Below are 26,346 nucleotides of genomic sequence, written 5' to 3'. Positions count from 1 at the left end.
GAAAAAAAAAAAAAAAAAAAAAAAAAAGGTGGACAGTGTTAAAAGACATTGGGTCAAATTTACTTCCAAAGCAAATTCAAATGATTTCAAGTTGAGGGATATGTTTTACCTATATTTCCATGCACACACCTGGCTGCCTACTTTTGGGGATACAGATGCACCCTTTTGCACATGTTAATCCCACATATTTGTTGCTTTATGTAACTCATAATGTATCTGCAGCGTGCTTTAATGAAGGTGGCTAATGGCCTTACTGCCAAATGTAGAAAAGTGTGTGACTTATATCTGGGGTTTAATTATAAGCACTGTAACCAGGCCATGGCCCTATTTGCCAGGTGCATCTTAAGCAACAGTCCCTGTCCTAAATAGTTTGCAAACTAACAGCGATGTGTCAAAGTGACCCGGAGAAGGCATGGTGCTGTGGCACGCGGCATAGCCAGGAGCATCGCTGAACACAAAGAACCAGACTCCAAGCCCCATTATCAATATAACCTTGCTTTCTAGGTGGGATTCTGGGGTAAGGTTTCATCAGGCTGCCATCCCAATGCCGATACAGGTGCTTTGCAGGGCTGCGCTATTGTCTTCAGTCTACAGAAACTCGTCCAGACAACTTTTGACTCCAAGCCAACCTGTACGAATCAGCCTTATTAGCAGCAAAGATAAAGCTATAACTGCCATGCTGTCTGGGCTGCGCTAGCATTAACAAGCGTGGCTAACAGGCAACTGGCCTGCTCTGATTTTTTAAATTGAAACTTTAATTAAAGATCTAGATACAAAAGACATTTCTTTGCTCCAGGTTCATTTTCATTTCACCGGCTCACAATGACAAGAGCAAAGGGCTGTCTGCTTTTGCTGGAGCTCCTTAATATCTCACCACTGCCCTGTGATTTTCTTTTACAGAGATCCAGTTTCTAGGTAAAAACTCCCTTTCCCTGTGCCTCCTACAGAAAATGTACACTAGGGGAAACTCTCTTTTCTTCTCTTGGCAGCTGTGCTGTGCAAAAGCTGGCAACTGGCATCGTCGACACCAATACCAATTAAAGCACACACCTACCAGTCGGGAAAGCACTCTCAAAATTTCTCATGAATCCCAAAGGACCAGAGTAAAGTAAGTGGCTGTGTTTATTCCAGCACTGTGCATTCTCAGCAGTTCATTGCCACACCATGCAGCTATGCTCCCTGAATAATCATATTGATCTGGGCCAGATGTAGGTCATCCCCACTGGCTGGATGACACATATGTTTCTACAGTAAGCATTTTTTCCTCATCTTTTACACTGTGTGCTGTCTATACATAAACACGCACACACCCACATGCTCACACACATGCTTACCCTTAACCAAAATTTTCAGCATGGGACTACTAGCATTTCAGAGCCTCCTGGTGAGGTCTTGATGGTTGTAATATCCTTCGTGTCCTATGGCTAACTCAATCAGCTCCATTTTGGTGGGGTTTTTGTGTCTAGTTAAACCGTTTCAGTGGTTCCTGAAACTGTTAATACCAAGTGCCAAGATGCCTATTTGAGACAACACAACACTGGCCATGAGACTCTCCTGCTGTTGAACTCAGCTGGGATTAGGGGAACAAAGTTCATTGAAATGTGGCTGCTACTACGGCAAAGGTTTGGTAGCTTGGCAAAGGTTAGGACCACCCTTGGCTCGTCTGATGGGTGCTCATTTAAGCAGGTGGGAGATTTGAAGTACAGAAGCATTTAAATAAACATATTTTTCCTATGTGAATGCTTGAATGGACTATGAACACAGCGAGCATGTCCACACATGCACTTTAATGTGCATGAACTTATTTTAATGTGCATTCAAGTCACAAAAAACTTTGCTGTTCAGCTGATGCGCATTAAAATAAGCTAACGCACATTTTTCTAGTACCTCACAATTGAAGGACTAGATCTAATGTGAATTACCTAAAACACATTAAAGAACATGTGGACACACCCAGTATTAGCCTCCTAACTACGGCTGAATCAAAGTGGATGGTATTTATTATTACATGTGTCCAGGAAGCTATAGGTATGATGTCAATCAGAGTTGGGGCCTAGCCCCAAAATTATGGCCCTGTTTTCAAACAGCTCGCAAATGTATTTGGAGCTGGGATTTGGGTTCAGCCCCTTTGAGAAACAGAAGGTCTTAGAAAGGTGGTTGAGGACACCATCATCTTCCTGAAGTTCAGGAGTCCTCAGGTACGAAGTCTTTGATATAATTGAGACATGTGCATTCAGGAATGGCTCATTTGTGGGTCTGTCTAGGTGATGGGCTCTAACAGTGGGACATGCACCAGAATGAGAAAAAGGATCAACAGATATTTGTGCCTCACCTTGTGCACACAGGACTTTGCATTCAGAAAAAAGAGCTCTACCGTGGTTTTGTCCTTCAGAAACGATATGCTTTCAATGTAAAACCTGAGGGGAAAGAAGAACAAGACAGCGTTACTTTCTTCAGAGGGCTTCGTTCTCCTCCCAAGGCATTATGATTTCCTCCCTGTCTTATTCCTGGCAGCGCAGATGGTTTAGAGGAATTATGACTTATTGCATTTAATTTCCTGCCTTTCAGTGGGAGTCGAGCAGAAAGACGGGAATGCAGGATGACGAAACCCCCTGTTAAACTGATAAGAGCGATCTGTGGCTTTTCAGGTCTCAGGACAACCTCGGCAGATCTCAAAGGGGTAAGTCATCCCTTTGCACAGACAAGAGCCATGGACCGGGGAAAGGTAACAAACACTATGATACACCTTGACCCAGCCAGTGCGAGATCCACCGCCCAGGAGGGATTAATGCTAGCTAGCATGGAAAGCTGGCAGATGCACAACTTTGGACCACGCTGCATCCAAAAAGCTTGTGAACGATTAGGAGAACAAACCATTAGCATAGGCTACCTAGGGAGGTGGCACAATCTCTTTCAGTGGGGGGTTTCTAATAAGAGACAATCATCCGTCAGGGCTGGTCTAGGTATTAACTTGATCCTACTGCAGGGCAAGGGCAAAGAGAAGATGGCATGTCCTTCTGGCTCTAATTTCCATTACTCTAGATTGCACACGAGCTTGAGTTGCAGCACCTGGACTCGGAGGCATTTGCAAGACTGCCTGCATCCATGCACAGCCCTAGGCTCCCACTCCTTTCTGAAAATGCCTGGGGTTTCCCTTAACACCAGGGGTTATCTGGAGGGACGGCTATTGGCCCCGGGCCAGGGGGGGAAGGAAGCACTCAGGCTTCTTCCATATCCTTCCTCAGCTACACTGTGCCAGGCTGTGGTTGCACTAGGCTCCTTCCCTGCGCAGGGGGCAAAGGGAGCCCTCCATATCTCTGAGCCCTGAAAAGCTAATATAAACAGGCATCTTGTGCAATTCAGATGGAGATTACTCCAGTCAAGTCCTGAGGTTCAGTCTGGGTGTTCCCAGGGTGGGGAGTTCCCCAGTTTAGTCTGTGCTGGAGTCCAGCTGCCAGGACCCGAGGGCAGCAGCCCGCTCGTTTAGCCTGACCTCCCACTAAGCCTCAGCTGCGTGGCAAGCCCTGGCCTCATTCCAGCCTTCCCCCAACATGCAGCACTTCTTTGCTAATGAGCCACCTCTCCCCGGGTCTCCATCCCTAGTCTTTAAGGAGCCCCCTCTTGCGTGACTAACTCGAGCAGGTGCAAGTGCACAGACTTGCAGAGAGCCCACGCTGTTCGGCTCCAGGGCGCTGCGTGAAATCGGGACTCAAAAGCAAGGAGTCACTTTCCAATTTGCATGGATTCGCGACTGTGATATTATATATTATTTGGACTCTCATGCCCCTGAAATGCAAGCTCCACCCGACGTGGCACGGTTTAAATTAGCGTCCACAAGCTACTTCTCTCTCAAGCCAGCTCCTGCTGCATTACTCTTTAATGCATCTAAGGAGGGACACTCTTTTTGAATGTCTTTCTGCAATGGTGTCTCCTCTACCTCACCATCGCAGGAAGGCCCCATTGCCCATCCCATGCCATCGTACCTCTGCCCACTGTTGGGTGGGAACAGTATTGCTACCCTGTGAGGTCCCCTTCAGCCTATCTCCCCATCAGTCCTCCCCATAGGAAGCTGGTTTTGGATGAGGAAGGAGGATCTTGATTGCTTTTCCAACACCACCTATATTTGTACTTAAAAACTGCCAGAAAAGAACAGCTACTCTATGTGCTAATGAAAGCTGCAGAGACCAGGCAACACAGCAAATCCTGTTGAGACACACCAGCTGTGAGAGACCCATCCTAAATCTGTCCCCTCTCCCCTCTGGCCTGTTCGGAGAACAGACCAACTTCCAGCCCCGCAGCGCAAGCCACGTCTGGGTCGAAACTGGTGGGGAGCACAGCCCTCAACCCGATCTCAGCACTGCTGGTGTCTGCAATAACTTCATTTGGTTCAGAGGAGTTACTCTGGCACCACTGAGAGGAGCACTGAGACCTCAGCAAAGAGTTCGCAAGTCAAGACTTCAGCCTCCGAGATGCCAAATGTCCTCGCCATCCACTGGAGCCAAAATCCTTTCACATCGGATGCCTCTCCACAGACTGCGGCAGACCTCCCGCTGAGGCAGACCAGCTGGAAAGGGGAATCTGACCCCCCGACTCCTAGGAGAACCGAGGATACCGGGCACCATGTAGGAACGGACCCTTGGGTTGCAACTTGCTGGCTCAAAGCTTCCATGCCACTTGCAAAATAAAACCCCATGGACTTGTCTACCCCTTCGAAATCCTGAAGGGGTAGATTACAACATGCACACGACACAACCAGAGCAGCTCACCAGGAGGTGATCCACAGGCAGTACCTTTGCAGCAAGGGCAGGCATCACTGCAAAGAGATGCGGCCCTGTGCTCTCGCCCCTCCAGCTGCAATCTCTCGTGGGATTTAGGAGCAGGATGCTGTGGGAAGTCGTTTTCCTCCCCCACTTGTTTTTATTTCTTCTCCAGTACATGGAGGACATCCTTATCGCTACAACATGCGCAGGGAACACCGGACCACAGAGATAAGGATGTTCAGGGGCTGATGGGCAAGTTTGGCCAGACAATAAAGGGCTTGTTCTGGTGTTGTTTCCTAAACTGTCTCCACTCTAAAGAGAGTTATAGATTTATAATTTATAAACTAGGCAGGTTATAGCTATACATGATTGCTTCTGGTACAGGCTTCCTCCAGGGATTCTTGAATTTACTGCTAACTTGAGAAAACAATTAACAAAAATTTAAGGGAATGAGCTAACATTTGTGTTTCATTACTCTAATGCAAATGTTCTGAACTTGGCTTCGCAAACCCCAGGAGAGTGGCGATTAGGTGTCAGGGGTCACCCTGACTTTCCCATATTGCTAATGGGAAAGGGTCGGTTACAGTATGGAAACAGGTTGGAAACTGCTCAATGCAGTGGTCACCATTTCTAAGAATGATTGTTCACGGCGCCGGGCTGTTATACACGCTACAAATCACACCTAGAAGACTATGAAACAAGGTTTTCTCTTAATGATTGGAGCTGGGGAAAAAGGAAGTGCAAGTCAGGGAGCGCTTGGTAAGAAATACACTTTTCCCCCCATGAAACTTAAATTTTCATCAGAAAATAAATATCACTTCACCGTGGAAAAGAAAAGCCAAGGCTTCCACGCTTTCCTGTTTCCTGCTAGAAAAAAAGAAGCTGTTTGGAAATCGGGTGGGATATTTTCTTTATAGTAACTAAACCAACATCTCATGGCACCTACAAGTGTTATAGACGCTTCAAAGAGGAGCTGAGAACTCAAACTAAATGTTGGGCATGACACAAGTGGGACAAAAGCCCAGAAGCAGGGAGGATGCTAATTCCACTTATAAAGAATTAAGGGGAAAGGATCAGGTTTGTTCATTATCTCCTTAATGCCTCCCATCCACCTAGTAACAGAAACTCCTGTTTCTGCATTTTGGAAATGACACTTCCTCCTATTTTAAAACGCTGATTTTTTATTTATTTTTTTTTAAGAAAGGTAATGTCTACATCTGACTCCAAGGTTGGCCAGATGCTTATCTGTGGTGAGGAATTAAGCCAACAGGAAGCAGCATTTCCACCATTTCCATTCTGGTCACGGACCGAAAGCCAGCACCACACTGCCCGCACAAAAAGCATTATGCCCAGCAGGAGAAGCTCACTCCCACTGCCATACCATGCCCAGACCGTTCCACGAAGCAGTGTGCACACAGTGCTTGTTTGCAGTATTTAGCCTGTGTGCATCTGGATTTAATTAAAGAACAGACTATGACAGGGCACATATGCTGGTGAGAGATAAGTGTGTGTGAGCTCACCACTCGAGGCGTGCGCCACGCTGCAAAAAAGCCTCAGAGGCGCTCACTTATCTGAACAGAGGAGGCAAAATTTATTTTTTGTAGATTTTAAAGAGGCGTCTCCACTCCAATCTCTCCTGGCTGAGGACACAGAGAAGTCTGCAAGAGACAATCATCTCCACATCCTCCTCTTGCTGCTTTCCAACGGGCTTTTCATCCACTACCCACTCCCTCTTCCTCACATTTATTTGGACTCTCATGCCCCTGAAATGCAAGCTCCACCCGACGTGGCATGATTTAAATTAGCGTCCACAAGCTACTTCTCTCTCAAACCAGCTCCTGCTGACACTCCTAAACCTAAGGGGGACCGTATCCCCAGCCAAGGAGCACACAGGACAGCAAAAAAACCTGCATGTGATATGGGTGACCTTACGGCACTGGGCTGGAGAGTCCTCTGCCGTGAGCCAGGACAACAGAGCTTTGTCGGGACCTTGCAGACTTCTGTGTCATGGCAAAGCCCTGTTAAGGATGACCTTTATATCTCAGAGCAGAATGGGCAAGACCAGGGATATGGCCAGTTTGCTGGCCAAATACAAGACAGGGTTTTTCCTCGCTGCCGTGCGAGAGGGACTCAGACTCAAAATACAGAGTGAGCCTTATTTCCTGCCCTAGAGACTGCAATAAATGTATTTAGAGAGTCACTGTCAATGGGGGAGGAAGAAAAGGGGAAACCACAAAAAAAGCTAACGAGACTGAAGTTGTGTATGTTCAGGGAAAACAAGGTCAGGCTTGTCCAAACAGCTGCTCACCATTAGGTGGACACGGGACCTAGCAGCTCATGCTACAGGAAACACGTTCTCAGAGGGCCTTGCAGACAATTAAATGCACCGCTCATGAGCTTTCCCTCTCGCTTGCTCCGTCGGCCTCTTGGCAGAGGGCAAGCGAAACTGGGGAGCATCTGAACCCCAAGGCCTCTGGGCTTGGAGCTTGCATGTAGGATGCTGCTATGGTCTTGGGAGTATCTGAAGCCCGAGGCTGGGAGGTAGGATACTTGCCGGCAGGAAAGCCACGGAGACTTGAAGGATTGAGCTCTGCTCAGTCGACAGGATTCAGAACTGATTTGGCCCGAGATATAACATTTCAAAAAAGCCTAATGAAAGCTTGCCTTGTGCTAGTGCAGGAGAGTTGAAAAGGGATTCTACATACCAGACTTGCTCTACACTTAACCGGCTTGTCAGCACAGCTCTTCACTTAATAACACGTGGAAAAAAAATAAATCAAACCCTAACCAATACAGCTAAGCTCTAACAAAGGCAGTGCCAGTAGCCAAAACCAGTCCGTTTGCCAGTATCGCCTACTCCGTTCAGGGACTTCTTTTAAGCAAAAAAATTGTTCTGCTGATACGAGTTGTGACTTCACTCATGGATCTGACAACAAAACCCTCTTGACACAACGTAGATAGACCCCAAGTAGGGGACTAAATAGGATTATTAGAACTGGGCACGGTTTAAAGAATCCAAGTTATTGCTAGTAACTTGGGCAAGAGTTTCTTCAAGTACGGGGCTTTTTCAAACTGAGCAATTTCTGTTTATAATCGTCATTCTATATAATAAAAAATGGCTTAGATACAAAACAGCAACAAAACCCTATAAAAATGTCACCTCAGAGGTAAATCCAACGGGTAACAACAGTTAACCAGGGGTTTGCTGCATTCTAAAAAAACCCAACCAATACGGCTGTGGATAAATTAGTATTTAGTCTTTTTAAGTCATCACTCAACCAAACTGACAGTATGGCCATCTGGATAAGAGGTACTCACCGAACTGCGAAGGACAGAGCTGCTGGGCCTAGTTTCTTGGGCAAGTCGTGATCCAGAACTCGATGATCTAACTGCAGCCAAATACTCTGACCTCTGTGGGAATAAACAGGAGAGGAACAGGTTGTATTGTAAATCAGGAAGGGCAAATACGGAGACAAGGTTCCTTTCATTGCTTGTATGTGCTCAAATTGGCCCTTTGTTTAAAAAAAGCTGGTGAAACAAAAGAGGAGGAAGAACTAAGCAACTAATTCCAGCCCCCCCGAAGGCAGTGGCCAAAACTCAAGCCTCCACCAGGCACAGTATTTGGTTGAGTGCCTCTTTTCTTATCAGAAATTTCATATTTTGACCACGCTCGGGACTGGGAAAACCCACGGGCACCTTCACTGTGCCGCTGTAACAAAGATCATCCAAATGAACGTGTCTTACAAACCTCTAATGTGGTTAATTAGTTAGACCGCACTGACTTCATTCAGAGGAGATGGGTGATGCTCCTAGGGGTCAAACTCTAGTATTTTTCTGCAGTCAAAAGTGGAACCAACTTCCCAGAGAAGTGGTGCTGGCTCCTTCCCTGGGGGTCTTTAAGAGGAGGTTAGATGAACACCTTGCTGGGGTTGTTTGACCCAGTACTCTTTCCTGCCATGGCAGGGGGTCGGACTTGATGATCTGCTCAGGTCCCTTCTGACCCTACCAACTATGAAGCTATTAGGTGCAGTGAAGTTGCACAGCTCTCTGCTCTCCCAACTCAGATGAACTATTTATACAGCCTGCCTCCCACTGACAGAAGTCCTGCTCGTGATGATTGCCCACTCAGATCTAGTACAAGTTCCCGATTCAGAGCACAGCTTTTTATTGCTAACTTAGTGAGGCGAGTGCATAAGAAGTCTCTCTTTGCTGTTCAACTTTGCCATTGCAACCTAGAAGAAACGACTCTTTCTGTCACGTGCACCAATTTTGGATCACAATCAGTGACAGATCCAGAGCTATAGTCTGTCTTGCAGGTTGCCTAAAGCAGGAATCAAGTCTGACGTATTAGTGCTATCCAAGACAGCGATTCTCACCCGGAGTGCTATGGGTTGCCTTGAGATCCTTTCAGGGGTGTCACAGAGTGCTGCACAAAAAAATAGCACTGTTAGGTGTGCAGACAGGATTCACAAAAGCAACCTAGAGATTTCAAATCGTGTTAAAAGCATCCTGACTTGTTTTGTTCTTTCTCGTTCCTTGCCACAGAAGAACTGCTCTAGTATTTTTCTGCAGTCAAAAATCAAGTGAAGATTAAGAGCCGGCATTTTCCAAGGGGGGCCTTGAGTCTAACAAGTTTGAAAACCACTACGAGAAAACCTCCAGGTCTGAAGAGCATGACTGCCCTCCAGAGGCAACAAACTCAGTCTCCAAATACTGAGGTATGTACGGAGAAGGGCCAGGGGCCCATTGAGCAGTCATTTTAAAAGTCTCTGGGATCTGCCCATGTGTTTTTTTCCACCAAGTTGCCAGCAGCTCTTATGTAACATGGAGGCAGGGCTTTGGAAAAGCTCATCAGGTGGAAATGCCACTAACCAAGAAGTATTCTCGTGGCAGTTCTGCTGGAAAAAATAAAAAGCCAAGTGTAAACAGCATCTTGAAGGTATTTACAGAAGCGGCGCTGGGAGAAAAACACTTTCCAAACCATGGAAATGAGAAGTACGTGGCAAAAATATTTTAAGAAGACAGTCCCTAGGAGGACCGTTGTCATTCAAACACATGCACCCATTACAGAGTCGGGAACTGTCCGGCCCAGCAGTAATGCCCAACCATGACCAATTTCTAGCAGCCATTCTCCACTGCTCCCAAAAAAATCCTGAGAGGGGTTCCCTCTCTAGAGATGGGCTGAAGTACAGCTTTGTATGACAGTTAAATCTTGAGATTAAGAGGCTTCACACTCCTAGAGGCTTTGTATATGATCATCTAAAGTAACTGGGGGCGTGGTGAAAAGAGTGGGCAGCCTCCTGGAGATGGTATGGACTCTCACCCCTGTAATACAGATATAATATTATAACAAGGGTCAAGATCCACTAGCTATTGTTGCAAACCTCCATCCCTTCTATGCTATGCTTCCCTTTTCTGTCAGTCCCAGAAGCTGTGACACGGATGTGTTAGAAATGCTCATAGGGGTGCATACAGCACAGCAATATGTGCGGTACCATGCGCAGAAATGTGCAGAATAAGCAACATGCTCACGGACATCAGATGCTTGGGTTTGCTAGCAACTGGATAAGGGAGAGGAGTCCACGAACTTAAAAACAGATGCTACCTTTGTAGCCTTTTCAGTAGCCTGCAAAGGAGTCTTCAACTTCTATCAAAATGAGAAAGTCAGTGAAATTGGGACTTGATTACTGTGTCTTCTAGATTTACATTTCTCTGTGGTTACAATGGTCAGGATTAAAGGCTTGTTTATAGTGGGTTTGAAGCCAGAAAAGACAAAATGTTATAACTGATTCATGCTGAAGATGCCTGCAAATCCTTGCGACTTTTTCCCCCCCGAAACACAGAGAGGGCTTGCGTGAGTGTGCTCGCATTGGGAGGAACGAATACTGACTCAAACTTTTCCACCCTGGAACAGAAACAGGAAAAAAGGAGGGGAACAAAAAGGAAAAGCAACTGCCCTCTTGTTTTGTCTTGGCATATTACCTCTGCTCAGCTGGGCGCTGTTTCCAGGAGAGAGGAAAATCTCTTTACAAAAAGGAGTCACCTTTACCCCAGCATGGGTTAGCTTACAGTCCCGTTTAGAGTCTGCATGGGACAGACTGGGCCTTTTCCTCCCCCCCTCCATAACCATAATCAAGGACAAAAATCCATATGGAGATACTTACGTGTCATCTATAAACGTTATCCCAAAATACTCCTTTTCTTTGAGGTTGAAATGTGATGCCACCAGATCCAGTAACTCTCGAGACAGAAGTTTAGGCTATGGAGAGAAGCATCCTTGTGTTACATGCAATTCAGCCTTACTATTAACTAAACAGTTTTCACTCTTACAGGGATACCACCAGGTAGCGTAAAGACCTGTAGTGCTATATAATAGTCCCACAACAGCTCCAGACACCAGTTTACCTCTCAGAGGTGCATACATTTAGAAGCACACAGTAGCTGCATCGTCTAAAGGATGGGCGAGCAGGAGGACTAAATGCTTGGCCCAACTGCACTCATGCAATGGTGACCAGACCCATTTTGTGCCACTATATCCAAGCAAAGTAGCATTATTAAAGCAAAAAAAAAATAGCAAAGAAGTCAGATTGAGATTTTAAAACGTCGTTCCAGTGAGTAACAAAGGCAGCATGGGGTAAACCTCCAGCTGTGCCCAAGTGATTTAAGAACAGAAGTTACAAGCGAGTTGCATGCTTGGAAGCAAACAGGGATTTGGAGCCTAAATACCTGCATCATGTTTGAAAATGGGGCTTTGTTTAGAAAGCATTACTGAGGGATATTAAGATAAAATCAAGAAGGCAGCAAATCCCCCACCTCTGACTATGCCCCCGTAAGTTGGGGGACCAATGCCCTCGATGCATAGCCCCCAAAGAGAGCCTTTACCTGAACCAGCAGCTCCAAGGTCCTGTCATCAAGGAGATGCACCTGGCAGTGTCTGCCTTCTGTCATCTGCGAAGAAAGGAGCACATTGTGGGTGAAATACTGGAAGAAAGCTTGGCTTGGTTTTTCAGAAGGGCTAGCACGCACCAGCTCCAGACAAGGCTTCTCCCTGTCCCTACAACAGAGCTGCACTGGAGCAAGTGTTAATCTGCCTTGATAACTGAATGGACTCTGCATACAAAGGGGAAACTCCTCCAGCTCCCAGGGACTCCAAGCATTAATTAAGAGTGCTTAACAGCTCTCAGAAGCAGGTGAAAATTACACAAAAGGTCTTGAGAGCAGCATCACTTAATTTGGCCTGTGACCATGAACCACATAAACCTCTGCATTCAAGTGGTCTTCTCAATGGGCTCATCCTCCAGTGGTGGGAGAAAAGGCTCAGGACAAGCAAGTCCCCAGATTTTATACCTTGATACCTGGTTACAACTTGGGAGGACACCAGGATTGTAGCCCCGATTCCCTCTTTTGATAAGCAAGGCAGAGGAAATGATGAAGGCAACACTCTGCCCGAGTTTTGTGATGGGGGTTTGCTCAGGGTTATGCAATGAGCTCAGACTCATTATCCTCCTGTTAGCCTGAATTAAATTTGGTCCCCTCGGTTCCAATTTTATGTCAGGCTTGTCAACCAAAAGCTATTTCTGTGTCTTTAAAAGGAGAACAGTTCAGAAACCAATGTACATTCGGTCCGTTGAAATCTATTGCTGTTCCATGAAAGCTTTTACATTATTTAAAAACTGCGCTATTCTGGGCCCTTCCAACTCTGGGAAGGGGACCGACTTCAAGGCCCTCCACGAATGCAATCAGTGAAGGAAACCTGGCTTTTCTTTGGAGGGCATGAGAATAAAAATAACGCGTTTTCCTGACGGCAGAGAGCATCTTGTAGGCTATAAATATGCAGCTCTAAATAGAGGCTGAGGGTGGCTTTCTAAGATAGGAGTTCCCAAATGAATTAGGCATTATAAACACAGTGGTCCTCTTATCAAGAGTGACCAATCTTTCCACAGACAATGGCACAGAGACGGCCAAATCCTCAGTAGCTGGAAATTGGGACAATTCTACTCAAGCCAGTGAAACGACATCGGTTTACGCCAACTGAAGATCTGCCAGCCGAGATGTTGGGAAGGAGTTGGCTCAGACCACATGTAACACAGCAAGTGATTTAATTGAGAAAGCTCTAGAAAATCCACAAGATAGAAAGAGACAGGACTTTAAATATATAAGGTAGTGTTCACACCCAAATGCAAGCATAAAGCAATGCAATCCCTTTACATTGCCCCAGTGATCATAAGAAACACACAAAAAAAATCACAGTCCTTACTGAAACAATTTTATTGGCAAAAAAACTACACGTAGGCTAGATTACTGTTCCCTTTCACAGAACATCTTGCAATGCTACAAGTGCCAGGAAGAGCCAGATTCGCTCCCTGGTGGGCCCATCTACACATTCATTAATGCACTTTAGGTAATGAGCATTAAATCTAGTACCTCCATTGTGAGGTATTAGAAAAATGTGCATTAGCATATTTTAAAGCACATTAGGTGTTTTTGTGACACATTAAAATAGACTAATGCGCATTAAAGCACACATGTAGACACACCCACTGACTCACAAAGACCCAGCTTGTGGCTACTACTAGCAGTGGAAGACGACCTTTAAATCCCACCGGCCACCCTTTGGTTTTGCAAGGAAAGGTCCAGAGGTCTAGTTCTGGCTTCCAATGCATTGTGCGTGTCTTCTTCTTCGGCAGTCCCTCGCAGTCGAGGACGGTTGTCTTCCATGACTGTAGCTGTGTACGTGATTTATGTCTGAACTGAACGCATTGTCTGGAGCCCTTCAATCCATTATGATCTGATCACAGATCCACTTGTTACTGAAGGTCTGCCAGCATGACACCCTTAGATGAGCCACTTCATCAGCTTCAAGGTGGTACTTTTTTCTGCCTCTGACATACTGTTGCCCCTCCTGCAAGGTGTCCAATCCAATACGGTTTTTAAGTCATGCCCCCATTTGTTGTGCTGAGATAGCGCAGGGCCTGCCGTGGCAGCACTGCTGGTTGTGTTAGCTTTCTCCCACCAAAATCGCATTAATCACTTCTGAGAGTTGTAATGGTCTCATTTATCTATTGTTAAGTTTAAAAAAAAACCCTTTCCATTATAAAAACTCACATACATAAACATTGTACTACGGAAAAAGGAGGATTGCCTGCAAGATTAAAGTCTCAGAGATGTAACCATCCATAACCGGCACGTCTATTGAGCCATCCAGCAGACTCTCAAAGTGTTTATTTAGTAATTAAAGCTTCAGGACGCCCATGGAGATAGATAAGTTAGTATTATTCTCAGTTTTATAGATTGAAAACACTTTGGCACAGAGCTGAAGAGCTGAAGTCTGAGCACTTCCTTCCCTGTTTCCTATCACTAGGAGCTCTTGATATGCAGCTTTTGGAGGAGAGGAGTAAAGAAAAAAAAATCAAGCCCTAAGTACAGCATGCAAGATCACACAGGACAGATGCGGAGCTACCAGACAGGGCTTCCTTCAACCCAGGGATATGTTCCAAATGTTGTTAAAAATAGTTGCAGATATCTATCTATGCTGTCCTCCTTCCAGCATGCCATTTATTCCGAATTAAACTGGTGATGACCTGGCGATAGATATAATACTTGAGGTTCAAGGAATATTATCTCAAAAATGAAATAGTGACTTTCCAGGGTGCTGGAAAGCTGAATCCAGAAGTTAAGAATGGGAACAAGAACAGTGCAAGAGCATTCAGTGATAAGATGTGCTGAGCTATGATTGCTGTGGCATGTGTATTAGCTCAGCTGGGATAGATCTGGGCCAGCTCACTAGGTCCCCAAATCGGGCAGGCTGCTCTGTTTGGGAATGAAGAGCATGTGTCTGCACTCACCCAGAGCAGCCTGCAGGATCAAAGCAAGGATTTGCAGTCTTCTATGCAAAGCAAAAAAAAAGCAGGAGAGAACAACTGAGCCCTCGAGGAGCCAAACAGCTGCTGCAAATCCCTGGTCCCTGCAAAATCCTTACACTACATACCAATGCTCTGCAATGGGGTAGGACAGGAGACATCGTCCTCTCCATCCAGAAGAGGAGACGACTTCAGGAAGGCAGAGCAGAGCCACTCAAAAGGCAGGGGACCAGGGGTCTCTGTGGTCTTTGGACACCTGCAATCCCCTCACCCCCAGATTTAGCTTGTGACGGGCATCTGTTTATCTGGGGACTCCGCACGGTCCTTCCTCTGGACTTCTTGCAGGCCAAGACCTCAAGCCCGCCCTCCTCGCCTGCCCACCAGATTCCCATTCTCACACTATTTCTGAATATCAAATGAACTGATTTCTAAAGTCCACCCCAGATGACCCCAGCAGCCCCTTTTTCCCAGTACTACACTGAGCAATTCTTTCAATGCTGTGAGCTGGCTGCTCTGGCCAGGAAGGACCTGACTTCTTGCTATACATGCCATGACCTGAAGGATGCCTCCTAATGCCAAGAAGGGAAAAAATAGAGGCTCCCAGCCTTCAGTTCACACCAGATCCCCAAATGAGACTCTTTTGGCTTTGCAGACGACTGTCTCACTCTCATTGCAAGGGCACGACAAGAGGTCCGTTACCTTAAAGAGTCAAGCACAGATGAATAACTCAGGTTTGTCACTATGGGTACGGAAGGGCTCACACAACCACAGCGGAGCCAGCGTGCGTCCGACATACAGACGGAGCGATCGATGGAGACTCGCATCCACGGCAAGCCAACACATCATGGCTGGGACTGGACTGGTGGATGCAGGACAATGCATGCTTGCGGTTTACAACCTTGGTCACAGAGGCAACAGCTTAGGAGACGTGCTGCTACGGGGCAGGTCTGTGGTTCGGGAGAAGAGTTTTGCCTCCCACGCTGCCGTGCACGTGTCGGGGAGCGATAGTACAGTGATTCCCTATTATTTTAGGCACTTACAGATACAGACAAGACTGCCTGCCTCCCAAATGATCGACCGACATCTCCACAAGAAAGACAACGGGTCCTAACTTAAAAGGGGCTGCCTTTAGCTCAAGGCCCAAACCCCTGTGTTTCTGGAGCTGGTGCACAAGGGGACTGGTACAGACTCCCCAGGAGCACAATGATTTATTACAACTATTGCCTCAAGCTGTCTGCGAAAGACCCACGTGAAACCCTGCAGATCTACATGCCGCGAGTCCTCCTCAAAAGGCCCATCAGCTCCGAGGTCGGCTGCAGTGACCTTTTCATCTTCTGCTCCATATGGCTTGCTAATTCAAAAGTAACTGATGGAGCATCGATCTGCGGGGATCTGGCACAAGAGGAATTCATGCTGCCCTGGAAAAGTTAAGGCACAGGTATTAATAAGCAGCCTGGAGACCTCTACGCAGCTATGCCTTTCAGCTCAATCCAACTAGGCATTTTCTTTGTGCACTGAGGAAATAAATTATGTCAGGTAGAGTTTTTTTACCTGTACATACCCAAGTCAGTCTAGTCTGGCAGGCAATGATTTCAATGATGGGGTGGGGGGGGAAACGGTGTCCGTCTCCTAGAAAATGGTTAAGAAAATGGAGCGGCTGAAATACATGAAAGCCTGTTTTCAATCCCATCTCCTGGAGGAAATCAGACAACCAAAATGAAACAAAAAGACGTGGAACAAAACGTAACCCGTACCCCAGCTAGCAACAGCGCTGAACCGAGGGCATCAGAGATACCGGATGTGCCCTCGTCTTCCCAACTTGTCTACAAACCTCTTTGCTCTCTGCACAGAGATATGCTGCTCAAAAGTGGAGGAAGGGAAAGGAGAGGGGAAATGACTGCCCAGTGCAATGCTTACAGCAGCTCTCTGCAGCATTTGAGCATGCAGACTAGCAATTCCAGCAGGCTTTGTGTAAGCAGGCGATTTGCTCAGATGTTCAATGAGAAGAGAGGGCATCGGAGGAGCAGGACTACGTACGTAACCTGCTCTGAATTGGTGCATGTATAAGGGACAAAACCACACTGCCTGGCTGGGATGAACTCCCTGGTTTTACATTTTCAGAGGGGGTCTCACCCCAGAGGAAAACAGCCATATTCGGCTCCCAGTAACTGAAGTTAATTCTTAATCTCTTCAGTAAAATTGCTCTGGATTTCCCCTCCAAAGTGTTCACATCTGGCTGGTTTCAACATGGACCTTTGGAGGATGAAAAGGGAGGAAACAACGACAGTCGTTCCCTGACTCCTGAGCTCCCGCTGCAGAATTTTCCACGTCGAGTCGAAGAGCCCGATTTTGCACCGCTTCAGCGGGCTTTAAATAGCAAGAAGCCCATTTCTTAGGCACATAAAACATTATTTCCTATAATACTGTGCTCCCTCGGGTTTGGAGTAAAAGCTGCAGGATATTTATGCTGTTCCTAGCTAGGAGTAACATCCTTTCTATTGGAAGCCAGTTGTTATGCACAATATTTTTAGACACCACCGTGTCATCACGTTAAAAAAAAAACGGGCACAAACATATTTAGGTCCTGTGTAAACAGGAAGCCTCACAAACACTTAAGTGAAAAAAAAAGCTGACAAAATAACACGTCTCGTGCAACACGGCTTTATAAGAGGGTTCAAGTTTAAAATAAAATCGAAGGCGCTATGCTGCTCTAAGCCAAAGACTGCATCTCTGCATGCTGCACAAATTACAGAGCGCCATGCCATGGTTGAGCTAGCCATATTGGTCACTGCCGCAAATTTTCATGGCTTTTTTTGTTTTACAATGATATGCTGCAAGCATCAGACCTTACAATGACAAGTAAGGAAGGGGAAAAAAAAAAAAAGACTAAAAATACAATGGTGGGGAAAGGACTATTTTAAATAAGCTTCACATCATTTTGGGCCAAAATTGGCAGCTGTTTGGTGACAGTCACAATGCCTGGGCTGTGCGCACACATTGCATCTGCTGTCATTCAGGACCGACTTCACTGGTGACTCAAACCACAGGGAAGTTGCAGTGATGAAGCTCCCTCTGCTCTTCCTTTCCTCTCCACCATGCTTCCATACACAGGGAAAATTCCCAGTCAAGTCCCTTTAGTTTTTTTTCCAGAAAAAGCCCAGAGAAAGATTTAAGAATGATTGAACTCATTTCCTTGTTTCTTCCTTCTCCCCCATGAGCATCTTACAGGCTGTGTCTGCACTGCATGGTGCAAGTCCATGCTAATACCTGAACTAGCACCGAGCAAGCTGAAAGGTGCTGGAAGTAGTAGGTCCTTATTAGCGCAGTGTTTTGCCTGGCCTGATATACCACGCAGAGCCATGAGCTTGGAAAAAATACCATACTGTGCTAAAGCCACTATTTTGCTTCTGCTGCCCAAGCTGACACCTTCAGAGCTAGCTCAGGAATCTTTGCTTGGCACTGTGAGGGGTTAAACTAAGAAAAAGCCCTAAAGAATATATCGGATGTATGATAGAGAGACACTAGATGGATACATACAGCAGACTGATAAAAAAAGGAACCCTTTTTACTCAACAAATAGTACAGGCTGCAAACCATGCAAAATTAAGCAGGAAAAAATGTCCTGCAGAATGCCATTATAGCATGCATTGCTAATAGCCAGATCAGTAACGCACCATCCGCACGGGCTAATGTAGTCAGAATAATGAAGAGACCCTGCAGGGATAAAAAGCACTTAACGGACACTGGGCACAGGGTGGTTAGGAGGCAAGTGTTAACCCATTTCACAGACGGAAAAGCAAAGGACGAGGGATTTGCTCAGGTTTCCACAGGAAGAGAGACTACATGTCTTGATTCTTCGCTGCAAGTTTTAAATCCAAAGGCTGTCCTAAAAGGAACTAGGAGGCCAGACCCTGGTGGGATCAAATGCTGGGCTCGAGCAGATGAGGAATTACTCAGAATTCCCACCTGAGCTCAAGACGAGTTGCACGGGCAGAAACCCACACAGGGAGCTTCGGGAAAGGGGATGCTAAGAGTCCCAAATTCTGTCCCATCACTCAGGATGGATTTCAAAGCTTAACTCAGAAGCCCATAAACCGGCATCAGATTTCCATCAGAGTTCATTACAACTCTTACCCCAGTCCCCCATCACAAACACAATTAGATTCAGGTCCGTAGGTGGTGCACAATCAGTGTAAAGCCATTTACATCAGTGGAACAAGCCTTTTTACATCCAGCCTGTAGGAAAGCAATGATGGAGTGGGGGGAGGAAGGAGGGAATAAAAAGGCACCCATCTAAAAAAATACAGAGCTCCCAAACTGGGCACAGCCCAGGAAGCGAAAGCAGTGGCTGGCTCCAATTGAAGGAAGAGGCATGGGTGTCGCTGGAAGGAAAATGAGCAATGGAGAAATCATTCTGCCTCACAATTTTTATGTTATCTTATAAAGAAGTACAGACCTCAGGGTGTCCCACCCTGCAGGGAATCATACCAAGCTTTTTGTACCATGCCAGAGGAAGCCAAAAGTGCTCGCTGAAAAACAAGCACTTGATTTTAATGGCTGGGCTGCAGAAATGGCAGCAGTTTCCCCACAGGTCTCTAAACTTGCAAACACACACTATATGCACGTGCATTCGTTCCCCACTAAGGGGGCAACGGTCTAGTGTTGAGGGCCAAATTCCTGTGCACACGCAGAGGTGGCCGTCTTTCAAAAGGCAGCCGGTGACTCCGTGAGTGCTGGGTTTTACAGGGGCCGGGAGCCCTCGCCACTGTTTTTGGGTTTGTGCAGGCTTCCTTTTCTCTAAAGAAAGGTTGGCTCCCCGCTGCGGTCGACAGGAGGCTGTCCCTGCATCCTGCTGGTCCTACATCACAGGCGTAGCGTGGGGATGTGGGGAGGGATGTTACATCCCTGGCTGTCTGGGCTCTGTCTCCTGCAACCTTTGAAGCTTTATCTCAGCCCAGATGCCATGCCATCCCTCTGCTCCTTGGGACAGAGGATTAAGCGGACAGCATACCCCTCGGAGATGTTCCTCGGCTGGTGACTCTCGGTGCAGCACAAGTCGTACCTGAGGGGAAACAGCTCCGAGAAGCAGAGATCCAGATCCATCCTCGCCCACAGCCTGGAGATATCCCAGCCCCAGCTTTCCCTTGTCTGCCTCTTCCCCACGGTGCCTCTGGCAAGTGGTTTCCATCGGCAGATCCCACTCCCACAGCACTCAATGGCAAGACTTCAGTTGACTTAATTCACATGGCTGCAGTCATAAAAGAAACCTTGGCTGAAATCCTGGACCCAATCAAGCCAAAGAGGGTTTTCCCCATTACCTGTGATGGAGCCAGGATCTCCTCCTTAATTGTCCCTTTTCATCTGGATGCTTGCTGTAAAAGCCACGTATCTGCTTAGTATTAAATAGGTACTTGCAAGGCAGCACAGTAACTATTCCTCCTCCTCTGACTACTACAACAAAGGTTTCTTGCTAGATTGCTTGCACCAAGCAATCACTGCCGTTACTTGACTTTACACACTTCAGTTTATGCTCATCTTTACCCAAGAACACATTAGACTAGACAATGAGGGTTGAAGGGACCTCAGGAGGTCACATCTAGTCCAACCCCTGCTCCAAGCAGGACCAGCCCCAAATACATCATCCCAGCCAAAGTTTGGTCTAGCCAGGTCTTAAAAACCTCCAAGGATGGAGATTCCCACACCTCTCTGAGGAGCCTGTTCCAGTGTTTTACTGACCTCCTCATGAGAAAGTTTTTCCTACCAACTCATCTACACTTCCCTTGCTGCAACTCGAGACCATCGCTTCATGTTCTGCATTTACTGACTGCACTCACAGTGTTAACACTACAGAAAAAGCGTTAAAAAGCAATGCCAAAGAATCAAATGCAACTTTCTTACATAGATTTCATAGACATTAGGGCTGGAAAGGTCCCAGGAAGATCATCGAGTCCAGCCCCCTGCCCCAGTGTCAGAAACAGTGTTCCCCTCCTTTTTCTCCCCTCAACCCCCAACCCCAGGGCACACCTCACTGCAGGCTCCCTGGAGTCATTTGTCTTCAGCAGTTTCAGAGGAGAAGATTGGCAAAAAAAAAAAAAAAACCAAACCAATGCTAATTTGGCACTTTTCTCTGCCCCCCCCCCCAATCTCTCTTATCTATTTGAGGCCCATCTTCAAAACAATAATAATAATTGGAGCAGGAGAGCTGTTTTCACTTGAGGACAGGCTGGGGAGGAGTTACTTCCATGCTGATGGGTACAAATGTCCCTCCACCGACCATTTCCATAGTAGTCTTGGGTATGTTAAATTTGGCTGAGTCTTAACAACAACAGACAAGGACTGGACTTGGAGGAATTAAAGTTCTCTGGGTAGCACGGAAGCTGCCCAAAATACTTCTATGGTACCGAAGTCTTAAAAAAAAACACCCCAACCCATAAACCCCACCAGCTGAGCTAGTAAAATGCTGGCAAGACAGCAACCCAAAGCATTCTCCCTCACTGCAGGCAACTGCAATAATTCGGGGCCGAGTGCCGGCAGATTTTAGGTACAACTCTCCTTTTTACTGTTTGTTTCTCCTATTCCCAATGCATTCAGTGGCTCAGAGATGTGAATTTAAGCACGACTTTCAGCTCGCTCTGGTTGGTTGCTGGTCCATCATAAGTGGCGCAATGCAAAACCCCGACGACGCTTCCCTAAAATTAGCTCGAGCTTTCTGAAAAAAGGCCTGTCATGCTTAGATTCGAAGGCCGTTAAAACCGCTCTTTAAAGACAAGCCAATTGCGATGAAAAAAAGCCTCAAACAAATCAAATGACAGATCTCCCGAAGTCACAAACCCTACACAATGGCAAATTAGGGATGCGGTGTATTTGTTGCCAAAAAGCTAATATGCATTCAGGAGAGATGCTGCTGCTATGCCTGTGATAGTGATTTATGGAAAAAACAACAACCGCAAGGCAATACCACAGCTTGGTTGTGCTTGCTCTTGCTACAGCCATGCAGCATAGTGCATACCCACCCTGTATAATTATGCCAATGCTGCTGATGCTTTGCCGACATCCTCCAGCGGGTACCCGTGTGCCTGCAAAGAGGAATGTGCATCTGTACATAGGGCTGCTGCGTATCTAGGAGCTTGCAGGGGACGACACAGAGAGATGCATGTACTTCAGCAGGCATGCCCCTGGCTGCCCCCATTAACCCTCTACTGCTCATCGCATAAGCAGCCTCCAGTCTTGTCCAGGCTTTCCTAAGGTCCTAAAGGACTCTTATCTTGCTGAGAGCCTTATCAGTGAAAGCCAAAATCCTCCTATCTGATTGAACAAAGACAAAGTCAGCTTCTTTTCCCTGCAGGACCAGTCCCTTATTTTTCAACAATAAAAAGGTTCCCTTCAAATTCAGCCCGGGAAACATTTCACAATACCGTTAGTTAGTCCACTGAGGTCCCTGTCACCAGCACATGTTTTACCGTTTTACTGTTCTGACAAAACCTAGGACTTGACACAGTATAAAAACCCAATAGCAAACCAGGGCGCACGCATGTGAGGAGGTCTCAAAATGCCGCAATTCATGCCAAAACTGCGAAAATTAATAGGAAGCAATCAGTGCAAATCCACAATAAATACTGAGTCAATGAAATACTTGATAGAACATCTGCTTTCCTTGGCAGGAACACAGCTCATAAATTAGTGCCTGTTAGATGCATGCTTATCACATGCAATGCTGGCACACGCGGTAATTGCATAGTTACCATGCAAGGACTCACGGTAACGTTTGCTTCAAATGAAATCTCCTGGGAGCTCATGGAAAAATCTCACAAAATCTGATGACTCTTGTTGCAGCCGAGGCCACCGGAGCAAAGGCAGCGTCAGCCCGGGCAGGGGCAGCATGCTGAATACAAGGAATATGACAACTTCTCTCGAGCGTTCATATGGACACAACACATCAGAGGATGAGCCAGCTCTACGGCACAGCACCAAGAACCAAAAGATGAGCAAGCCGATCTGGCTGTGCTACTGACTCACCTCACCTTGGGCAGATCACTTAACCTCACTGACATACATTTGTCCAGCTGTAAAACAGAGCAAATGGTATTTGCCGTGTTTTGTAAAGCACTTTAGAGACCTGCAGATGAAAAAGCACCCCAGCCCTAGGTGCTCAAAATATCGCCTGCTGTGGCTTTTGGAAACGCACTGCTGGATGATGACTCTTTCCAGCACTTCCTGTTTTATCCTAAATTAGACACTTTAAAACGCGGGGAACCTTTTTCTCCCTCCTCCTGCCTTTTTGGAAGTAGGAGATGAAATTCCTCTTGCTTTCAGTGGGCATCGCCCAGACCTAACTTGGTTACCTTCAGCGTTAGTCCTGACTTCTGTCACCCATCAGGAGCTAAAGAGATCATACGCAGAAATCACTCATAAGCAGGGATCCTGGTTCTCTCTGATAAAAAAAAATCCCCACTTTTCGGATTAAAAAAAGTAACCTCAAAACTACATTTCTCTGTGATTAAAATGAAACACCACTAGTATAGAAATATAGATTGTGGCGTTTCATTTTAATCACAGGAAAATGTGGATTTGGGGTTACTTTTTTTAATCCAAAAATTGGGGGGGCGGGGTTATTTATTTAATTTTTTAATCAGAGAAAACCAGGATCCCTGCTCATAAAACATGTGAAGGCTGCCCTAGTTTGCAGCCATCTGCGTCACACTGGAGAGGCCCCAGCACGTCCCCGTTACATTCACCGTCCAAAATCTCCCCCTGGTTCCTGTACTGGGGACGTGCTCTTTTCCCATGTGTGCCTCGTTTTATTGCGGCTACAAACTCACTTCCCCGTACCGCCGTTTCACCAGCCTCGAGCATCCACGTGGTTTCCCTGGACGCCCCGCTGTGCTTGGACGCAGCTAGAAAAGCTGTCTCACCGCACCGGCGCGTGGTTGCCTGACGGTGCTCATCTGCGGTCCCGAGCTGCGTCCCTCCAAGCTGAGGTCATTAAGTTGGGAAAACTACCGTACGCTTCCTAGAAACAGCCTAATGGTCTACTGCAAATGGACGCTGCTCTGTGACGTGAGCCGTCACAAAAATAGGGAGCTTCCTTCTGGCCTGAGGAAACCCAACATCCTTCTCCCATCCATCCCCTCCTGGCTCCCTGAGGCCTTACACACAGGCCATTTCCTCCCGTGGATGGCTTTCCACGCAATGCTGCCCGCCCCATCCCAAGACGGTCCCCTTGCACTTCCTTCGGGCCATCTTGTGCTTCCTCAGCTCGTGAAGCCTGTCTGCAAAGGAAAGGCTCCTGAGGTCCTGCAGCAGTTGCTCAAAGCCCACCTTGTCCCCCCTTTTCCAGCAGGTTTCCTGCATCTTCTCTCCATTTCTTAGCGGCTCCATGGACGCAGCCTGCTTCTCTCCATAACAGCCTTCCCTGCTCGCACCGTCTCATTTCCTTCCTCTCCCCAACCCCAACTCCCCTTCCTTCCCTACTGCTGATCAACTCTTTCCAAAGTCTCTCTCTTTTTCCCTGTCCTTCAAACCCTGCTTCCTTTCTCCCCTAGCCTCCATGCTATCCTACATTTTGCAGCTCCCCTCTTTCTCATCTCGGGAAATCTTGATGCCAACCCGGAATAGATATTAAGCAAGCAGGGAGAGTGGTGGGTTATGCCGGCAGTCTACCTGGACAGGCTTTAATTGCAGGAGGAGAGTGGAAAAACCCTTCCAGAAGAACAAAAACTTTAGCTGTACCATCCGTTATCTAATATCCGCCTCAAAAGGCGCTCTGAGGACAGCGAGGCTTGATGACACATGTATCAGGAGGCATTTAAATGGCTTTGACAGAATTGGACTTTCCGTGCTGCTTTCTTGAAGCAAAACAAGAGCTTCCAATCAAAAAAGATTGGTCTGAAAGGCTGCTAATGAGCTCCATGTGCGCTGCTGCATCTTCAGTGCCAGCCAGCCCTTCCCCGATTTATCAGGGACAGAGGAGTACAGATCTTACTGATGAGCAACACGGCAACACGTGGAAAAGTCCCATTCACTGTAGGAATTCTGCATCCGGAGCTTAAATCATATTTCAAAGCAGTCTCTCGCCGTAAAAATAAAACACAAACCTGCAAATGCAGCTTCTCTGACATCAAAAATCATAGCCCTGATCTCCAGCTGCAGCAGCAAGAGATACCAGAGTCCCGCTTAGATTTAGGGCTTGCATTAAGCATCCAAGACAGCCATTATAACAAAGACAGGAAATGCTGAGGGTAAACAAACAACCAGCATCCTCCAGGATGGAGGATTGAAGATGCAAATAAAGTTCCCAAAAAACCCTGGTCTTTAGAAAAAGATCAGACAAAAAGAAGGCAGTCAGTACCGTGAAGCCCCCTTCCTAGAGCAAGCCCACTTTGTTCCCTATTGTTTTCGCACTCTCCTTCCCTCTCTAACTACAAAGCGGTGCTGTGCATGTAAGTCAGGACTCAGAACAACAGCAACCACCGCCGCTATCTGCAGCTGGTAAGCATTAAAAATATGTAGATATTCTCTTACCTCCAAGCCACGCGCTCTGGGTGTTTGAAAGGATGGGAGAAACCCTACAGGCACAGAGCAGACAACGCGTGCACCGAGCCTTCGGATGTTTCTGTAAATATGAGCGAGTGGAAGTGGGGAGACACGGTCCCTGGCTTCTTCCGTTGCCATATAATCTCAAGGAAATGACCTTACTGTTTTGTGCTTTGATTACAGATTCAGAAACAAAAGCCCTTCCAGCATGAATCAGGGGACGCAAGATGTTGAAGGTTGATAAATGGAAGTGTGGCAGGGGAGGAGGGGACGAAAGAAAACACATAAAAAAAATCAGTCTTCATTGTATTTGAATTCACACGCACCCTTTTCTGAGATCGTCGTCCAGGGAATACAAAGCTGGCACCCTCCCCACCCCCCAAAAGCCACTGCAGAAAGGGCTGGCCCAGTGGCTTTTGTGGATGAAGTTCAATCCAGGCCACTGTCCCCACACATTCATTTGGCCCATCACTTCTGCTCTCTCCCAAGCCTCACAGCACAGGCAGGAGGGCCAGAACAAGCCACTGAAACGTAGCTTCAAGCCAGCCCCATGATCTGGGCCTAAGTTTGTGCTCCAAGCTGCGATATCCCAGCATCTGCCCTACCATGCAGCAGACATGGTCTGTAGTGCCGGCTCCAGCCTCGCACTCCCTGATCCAGCAGCAGAGAGCAAAAGCAAAACCCTGTGCATCCAGCAACGAGACTGGGAAGAAATGGGGATCTCTAGCCAACCTGGAGCTATAGACATCCTGCTCCCGATGTGCACGCCTGCTGTGCACGGACAGGCTGATGCCAGGACCCCCAGGGCTATTAAAGCTGTCGGTCTACCAAGCTCTGCAGCCTATGCTCCTCTGCGGTCTACCAGGGGAGCTGTCGGGGTACCAGACACGAAGCCGGTGTGCATTTCCAAAGCTTTGTCAAAACAGATCCATGTCCATGAAACACGATGGCATTGACAAATGGATATTTTCCAATGGAAAACCCTTTTGTCAGGTAAATCCTGACGAGCTCTCACCAAAATCGCTGCCTGTCACGCTAACCAAGGTCGCCTCATTGTTTTGCTTTGTTTGCAAGTTTGGGCTTTTGCATAAAGCCACGTTGGATGAGTTGCGTGTAAAAGGTAGTTTCTGGAAAGGCAGCTGAGCCAGTTATTGAAGAGTTTGCTCCCTGTCTTGGTCTCTAATTGGAGCTAA

The 26,346-nt window shown here is 46.9% G+C and overlaps 1 protein-coding gene across 3 annotated transcripts in view; it reads right to left on the bottom strand.

Annotated features, from left to right (window-relative positions):
• FRMD4B (FERM domain containing 4B) overlaps window positions 1–26,346 on the bottom strand; it is a 138,322-nt gene that overhangs the window by 57,541 nt on the left and 54,435 nt on the right. For 2 of the 3 annotated variants that reach the window (XM_019504780.1, XM_019504777.1), the window contains exons 2-5: window positions 11,643–11,708; window positions 10,925–11,019; window positions 8,079–8,171; window positions 2,333–2,417 (exon numbers count right to left, since the gene is read on the bottom strand). In XM_019504780.1, coding sequence (XP_019360325.1) covers window positions 2,333–2,417; window positions 8,079–8,171; window positions 10,925–11,019; window positions 11,643–11,708 — 339 coding nt within the window. Of the gene's footprint in view, window positions 1–2,332; window positions 2,418–8,078; window positions 8,172–10,924; window positions 11,020–11,642; window positions 11,709–25,141; window positions 25,307–26,346 lie in introns of those variants that run through there. The other variant, XM_019504779.1, reaches the window with a different exon arrangement.

This window comes from Gavialis gangeticus, unplaced genomic scaffold (assembly GCF_001723915.1).
Source record: "Gavialis gangeticus isolate Ggan-Ray unplaced genomic scaffold, GavGan_comp1, whole genome shotgun sequence".
Classification (NCBI taxonomy): domain Eukaryota; kingdom Metazoa; phylum Chordata; order Crocodylia; family Gavialidae; genus Gavialis; species Gavialis gangeticus.
The sequence above is the reverse complement of the archived record's forward strand: the minus strand, read 5'-3'. Positions and strand labels throughout refer to the sequence as shown.